This window comes from Priapulus caudatus, unplaced genomic scaffold (genome assembly GCF_000485595.1).
Source record: "Priapulus caudatus unplaced genomic scaffold, Priapulus_caudatus-5.0.1 Scaffold554, whole genome shotgun sequence".
NCBI lineage: Eukaryota > Metazoa > Priapulida > Priapulimorpha > Priapulimorphida > Priapulidae > Priapulus > Priapulus caudatus.
Window position 1 is genome coordinate 109566 of NW_014577615.1, and position 7292 is coordinate 116857.

The 7292-nt window shown below is 47.0% G+C and overlaps 1 protein-coding gene across 1 annotated transcript; it reads left to right on the forward strand.

The window, feature by feature from the left end:
* Positions 1-60: 60 nt before the first annotated feature.
* LOC106811591 (tyrosine-protein kinase BAZ1B-like) lies at positions 61-6852 on the forward strand. Its single transcript, XM_014815282.1, has 7 exons — positions 61-150; positions 322-405; positions 950-1095; positions 1381-1487; positions 4603-4775; positions 5286-5527; positions 6759-6852. Exons 3-7 carry the CDS (start codon positions 986-988, stop codon positions 6850-6852), a joined length of 726 nt encoding a protein of 241 aa, XP_014670768.1. The 5' UTR covers positions 61-150; positions 322-405; positions 950-985.
* The last annotated feature ends 440 nt before the right edge of the window (positions 6853-7292 follow it).

Genomic DNA, 7292 nt, shown 5'->3' on the forward strand with positions numbered 1-7292 from the left:
GCCGGCGGCGCGCGTACGCTGCCGCCGCCGCTGTGCGACCGCGCGGCTCTGTGTGCCATCTGTCTGGAGCCGCTGCATGGACGGGACGTGGGGACGCCCGCCGGGTGCAACCACCGCTTCTGTCTCGTCTGTCTGCTCGAGTGGTCGAAGGTAAGCAGCACGGGTACCGCGCACGCTCTCTTGTCGCAATATCTATACTCATTCTGACAGAGTTACTTACGATTTCGGCCATGCGCTGAGCTTCGAGATGGCTGATGTCTGGCGTGTATGCATCTGTGCAACCTGTTTGCTGCTCGTTTCTAATGGTCTGGTTTCTTGCAGTGCGTTAACACCTGTCCAGTGGATCGCAACGTCTTTCACTACATTGTGCCGATTTATGAGAAGTGTCAACCACATCAGGTGAAGGTGAGTGCCATAGGGTTAGGGTTAGGGTTAGGGTTAGGGATGTGCCAGATGCAAGTGCCATATGTCAGAAACGTTAAATTCTCGAGCCTAGGAATGGGACGCTACGTCGAGTTTGGGAAAACTGAAAGTCTCCGATGTGTAATAACGTGCTGAGTTTGGGAAAACTGAAAGTCTCCGATGTGTAATAACGTGCTGAGTTTGGGAAAACTGAAAGTCTCCGATGTGTAATAACGTGCTGAGTTTGGGAAAACTGAAAGTCTCCAATGTGTAATAACGTGCTGAGTTTGGGAAAACTGAAAGTCTCCGATGTGTAATAACGTGCTGAGTTTGGGAAAACTGAAAGTCTCCGATGTGTAATAACGTGCTGAGTTTGGGAAAACTGAAAGTCTCCGATGTGTAATAACGTGCTGAGTTTGGGAAAACTGAAAGTCTCCGATGTGTAATAACGTGCCGAGTTTGGGAAAAGTAAAGGTGTCGCGCGCGCGCGTAACAGAGTGCAGCGCAGTGCGTCTAACGACGACGAGATCTGTCTCGATTCTTACAGAGGATCGCGGTGAAGGAGACGGAGCAAGAGCTGGTGATGAGTGACATCGACTGGGATGAGGAGGACGAGGATGCCGTGTACTGCGAGGCGTGCGGCGCTGCCGACCGCGAGGATCGATTGCTGCTCTGCGACGCCTGCAACCTAGGGTAACGCATCAAGGCCGCTCTGCGTCCAGCGCCCCCTAGCGAGTGCATCGTGCGAAGCAGAATTGGGCCGATCCGTTCGAGAGCGTGCGTCGAACGTAATAGCGCAGACGCCGCAAATTTGCGCCCGACGTTTTTGATCGCGCGAGGGGAAAAAACGCTATCGCGCCCCGCGAATGACGAACGCCGCTTCCTTTTCCGCAAATCTTCGGTTCATTTTCCGAGGGGAAGCCTCGCCTTGCGTCGGGCTGTCACTCACGCTGCTGCATGCTCACATTTCTCTTGCAGCTATCACCTGGAGTGTCTCGTGCCGGCACTGGAGCAGGTTCCGACGGGCGATTGGTTCTGCCATGAGTGCGTCGACGCCTGTCGCGTCCGTAGCGATCGTGCGCTCGGTGAGTCACCGCGGGCAGTGATACCCGCCGCAAACCTGGGGCCCCGTTGTCAGAAACAAAATTGGGCTTAGCATTAGTCTTAACATTAACTTTTTCTCTTAGTCCGTTGACAGAAACGCTGCGAAGTTACGAGAATGAAAAATCGTAGCAGATTTCTTTATAACGATACAAAACAAAGTGATGTCGACGGTCTAGGAGAAATTGTTAATGTTAAGACTAATGTTTTAAGACTAATTTTGTTTCTGACAACGGGCCCCTGAATGCCAGAGGCACGAGGAGTGGTTTCTGCTGTAGCTGTCGTGTGTCGGTTTATCATCTATAATCGGCTGCGGTGCCTGCAGAGGCGTCTGCCACATGCCCAAGTGGGGCGAACAAACACAAGATCGTAGTTTCTGATGGAAGGGGGTTTGCGTCGGTATATTAGCGATGATCGATTGTTACGGCGACGTCGGTCCTACAGCGAACGAATGCGGATGAGGAGGAGGTCAGGGTTCGACACTAACGCTAGTCCGTTAGTCGCGCAGACTAGCTAAAAAATAACTAGAGTTTAATGCCGCCATAGCCGTTAGTCGCTGCGGCACTAGTTATTTTGCCCGGCGTCCTACACCGTCGCCCTTTCCGCAATCCTCTGTCTCGATTTTAGCTAATACGTCTCGGTCCGGCGGGCACTTGTTCTGCAACGCAAGATCTAAACGAGCTATATATATACTTAAGTTGGCCATCAACGTAGTTTTCCACTGTTAGAGCCGGCTCAGTAGCACAGTAGACCGCTAGCATGCTCTGCACGCGCTCTAAGCACGCCGTAGACCTATGCCAGTGACAAGACATTGTTAAAGGCAATGGGCTACGACACGCAGTCTTACGCATGCATCGTTTGACAGTCAGCTGTCGCGCATTAGCAACAAACGCCTGATTGTATAAACTGACAGCAACTAGAATCAGTTTATACGCCTCTCATTAAGCCCAAGGTAATTTACATCACACACAGCATCGCATGCCGTGTTTTACTTGAACGTTGAAGCAGTCTATACAAATAGCTTATGCTATGTAGCTTGAATACAAGTAGTGAAGCATAGTAGGGAGCGTACTATCGCTTGTCATACTAAACATCAGGTTGTTATGTGGAAGTATTTTGCCGGCAGCTCGTCCTCCCCTCCCAAACGTATAGTCGCCAGGAGGAGAAGTAGATGGCGGCCATAGCGTGTCTATGATAAGACCAAAAGGATGCGGTACGCTTCCAGCCAGCGTGGAAATCGTTATACCCGTGGCTAGGAGTATGCACCAGGCCAAGGGTATGCACTATGACCTGCTGGTAGGGGCAGGCTGTATGTCTGCGTAGGTTTTCAGACACAGCACTGCAAACTATCGTGGGGAACTATGCCGAGGGGCCCACAGAAAAAGCAAAAGAAATAAAAGCGACCATGGCTGTTCACGGAAACAGTGGGGGCAAAACAGCTGCCACAATTAGCGAAAACTGAATATCCTAATATAGCAAGCTGCTGACAGCCTCTGATGATGATGGATTACGGCTAGCTACAGAGAATGCTAACCGCTTTCAAGAGAAGCGCTATGAAATGTTAAGTAACCAAGATGATATAAGATAGTTTAAAAAAATCATGATCATTCATTCATTTGTTTTCTTATGATCCATACCTCAAAGTTACGTATATTTCGTTAGGGCAATTGAATGTGCTTTGTAAAAACCTTTCCTGTGGAAAGCCCTTGTACCTGCGGAGGGATACCCGGCCTGCGTACCCCCTACGCAAGAAGGCGGGCTCTGGCGCCTCTCGCTACCACCACCTACGCCCATGGGCAAATCAGCAATGCTCCTCGCTTTCGCGCATAGTAAGCAGTTTTTCGGCAGGACTAGTTAGAATCCTTGAAGGAGCTAGTACAATTTTTAGCTCATAGACCTTGACATCGTGCAAGCCTGAGGCTAGTTGGCGCATGGCCGTCGTCGTACGTGCGTCCGTCTGTCTTCCGTTCAACATTGGCTAGCGGTCAACGATGAACTCAGGAACGTTTGACCCAGCATGTTTGAAAATTGGGTATAGGTTGTTACTGCTATGCTCATATTAAACGTCCTATTTTGGAGGGCACGCCAGTCCGTACATACTTTCGAGCCACGGCCCCGGCAGATTTTATTTGCGCCAAAAATGGAATTGTCCATTAGTCCAGTTCAGGCCTTCAACGGATTTTGCTGCATTTTTTCGTATGCTGTGAATGATGAAGGGCCTAGGGTTTTGATACTTGAAAAAAAAATTATGCCACAATTAGTTAGGGTTTGGCAATTATATAGCATTATTATATACACACGCAGATAACAACACGTCTGTGGTGCTCACACTTCGTCTGTTCGTTTGACAAGATTTCATTGACAATATTTATAATGCCAAAATTCCTGCTATGAACATATTGAGATTTATACGTATTATTATCTAATGATTATTATTAGTGCCATATAACTGCATTTATTGCTAACAAAGCATCACAGCGGGTATAGCCCGCCGCATCGCTACTGCTGCAAATTGGTAGCATTCATTTGGTATATAACAATTATTTATGATTTATATATAATCATTATTTATTATGTTCACAATAAAAATTAGCCATAATAATTATCAGGCTATATAGATGCCGGAGTTCCCGCCTCCGCCATATAATACTGCTTCGTTTCTATAATGTACGGTCGATGGCTATTTGCCCGCTCAATTAAAACTGTATTCTCTCACTTCACTCATTTGCTGTCCTTTTTTGTGGTGAGCTACAGTGGTCATTTGGATCACTTTTCTTTCATTTCTTTTACTAGTCCTGTGGACTAATGAACTAAAATGGTTGTCATCGGTCACCAGTCATTGTGGTCACGTCATTTTGTCATCTGTCATCGTTGCTTCACGTCGCGACACCATGTGGATTCGCTGGGAGGTGCCGTTGAAAAGTGCGTGGTGAAAGATAGTAGGTTGCTAACGTTTCAGCTTAACGACAAACAAAGGACAAGCTATTAAATCAGTGGGATTGCTGTGGAGTGGGAAGCCCTCACATAGCTGACCCAGGTCTCCGATTCGCACGTAGCCTGGCACCCGGTGGCTCATCGTTGGTTGTCGTGTGCTTTCAGACTGGACTCGAGAGGACGGACGAGGGGAAAGTGAGAGCGAGGCGGGATATGCGGCGCTGCGGCAGTGCAGTGTCGCACTGAGGCAGTGTCACACGACCGGCACCACAGTGCGGATAGACAGCAGCAGCAGCAGCAGCAGCAACACCAGCAGCTGCTACGTCGCCGATTCCGAGGTAAGAAGCAGACTGTGTTGCGAAGTATGCGATCAGGAGTAAACAATGGATGAACAGCAAACAGGTTCGTAGCGCGCGTCTTTCCAAAGTCTTTATAAGTATTATTTTGCCAAAATAAAATAAGGGCGCCTTAGTAGTACTTCATTTTTAAGTGAAATCTTAGAAAAAGTACTATAGCCTATTTTTGCAGTATTGCTTGCTATATATGAATAACGCGAATAATATAATCGCGGCTGCAATTGTGCTTATAAATATTATTAGCTGTACTTAATAGTCCGTGATCTATCAGAAAATCGCGTAAGAAAGGCTCCTTATTTTGGGCCTCCAGAAAGGGGTCTTATAATGTCCTTTATTTCAACATGTGTCTTATCTACTATGAAACCTGAGCAATCGTCGTAAGACGCTGTAGTCAAAGTGCGTATCGTTCTACCAGAGTTGTCTGCTCATGAATGCAGTTTTTGACCGTACGTGCTGTACGTTTGACCGTACGTTTCACCGCTGTCTGGCTAGGAGGTAGAGAGCGCCGGGAGCCGGGCAGCGAGCAAGAGCTTGAGTAGCGATGGAGATTCGACTCTGACAAACGCGAGCGGTGACGAGTCATCGACCCCCAGCACAAGCTCAGGCAGGATGTCACACGATGGGGAGGAGGAAGAGGAGGAGGAGGAGGAGGCAGAGGAGGAGTATATTCTGGGGAGGGAGAGCTTGTACAGGAGGAGGTGGAGGGATTTCTGGGTGGACACCTCATCGGATAGGTAACGTGGAAACTGCAGTTCAGTGACGTGTTGTGTCGGTGATAGACCCATGGCTATTTGACCGCGTCTGAGTGAGGTCAATCTGTGATGTCTCGATCTAGCCTCAGCACCATCTCAGTAATATGGTGTAAAAGTTCGATTCGGTGTGGTGATACACAGCAGAGAATGTTTGCCATAAATAAAAAATAGGTGCTTTGTTTGCCCTCAGACCCGACGCGACCCGCAAAAAAACGCCGACTCGCCAACTATTTTTTAGGTCTTTCCCATTCTTTTTTTTTTTACAAATTTTATGCAGCGCCTGTACATTGATATAAATCTGTAGGCAATACATTATAGATGTGCGACGCAAAACAACATCTCACATAAAAGCCTATCTCCACACACAGCACACCCGCAGCATGTTTAGACACCATGCTGAATTTGTAAAAAAAACAATTTAAAAAGCCTACCTACCCTACCCGAAACTTTTGCAGCGCCTGATGTCGGGTGAGCGGCAAACCAAAGCGTCTTTTAATTTGTGCCTTAGTAATTAAATCTTTGCATGGAGCTTGAGGATCTAATGAGAGCTATAATGAGAATACTGCCTACAATGTGGCATCATTGCTACGCATGCAATTTACTGCAGAATGTATTTCCGAGCGACTTCGCGTTTCACTAGCACTTCATCCGTACGCTTTGGCTGAAAGCTGTTCCATCACCATTACTAGCGCGCGCGTGTAAACATTTGTTTCATCTTGTTTCGATGCACGTTTATTATTTATATTCGCGCATTTGCAGTGACGTTGATGACTGTGTGCACCAATGAGCAGGCACTATCGTCTGCAGGAGGTCATGCAGAGACCAGGGCCCCGCATTCTGGAAGCGCAACGCAGGCAGCGATACATTATATATAGATATATATATATTACATATCTATACATATTACATATCTATACAGCACTGCTGCACAGTGTAAAAATCAACAATGCGTTATGTTCTGCATAGCTGCCATATGCATCAAATATGTATATAAGGTTTATATCCTGGAAGAACTCCCGCCGTAAAAAATCATCACTGCATGAAATTATATATTTAAGCTTCCTATAGAAGGGACAGGTGTGCATTATATTTAATTAGAGGTGTCTGCGGGCACAGATCAGACCAAATATTCTCTCTGGCATACGACAAGCATAGGTGGCATCATGTCACTAGCATGGTGACCATGTCACTAGCATGGTGACCATGTCACTAGCATGGTGACCATGTCACTAGCATGGCTGCACCATGTCAACAAGCATAGTGGCATCATGTGCACTGCAATGGTGACCATGTCACTAGCATGGTGACGCATGTCACTAGCAGGCACCATGTGTCTGCATGGTACACATAGCTATGGTGAACATGTCACTAGCAGTGACGGCATGTACAGGCATTGGCCAGTCGACTAGCCATGGGTGACAGCCTCGGATGGTGTCTGCGGATACCTGGTGGCTGATTAGTGATGGGTAATCGGTTGGAATTTCATCATCGATGATCGGTTTGCGCACCTAACGCAATGTCGATGAATCGGAGATAATCGGTGGATGTTATTGCATCCGTGGGCTACCAGATATTTGCTAAATATATCATATTCATATTATAGCAGTAGTTTTTTATGCATACAATATTCTAAAGCATGTAAAAGCAGTATTATGCTTGCTTATGTTTGGGTGTAGGTTAGAATTTAATAACCTCTACAAGCCTGGTGAAAGTAACCAAAAAACACCACAAAATAAATAAAGCTACT

Coding starts and splice junctions, on each gene's coding strand:
- LOC106811591 (XM_014815282.1), top strand. CDS start 986: ATGAGTGACATCGACTGGGATGAGGAGGACGAGGATGCCGTGTACTGC. Junction 1,096..1,380: donor TGCGACGCCTGCAACCTAGG/GTAACGCATCAA, acceptor TTTCTCTTGCAG/CTATCACCTGGAGTGTCTCG. Junction 1,488..4,602: donor CCGTAGCGATCGTGCGCTCG/GTGAGTCACCGC, acceptor GTGTGCTTTCAG/ACTGGACTCGAGAGGACGGA.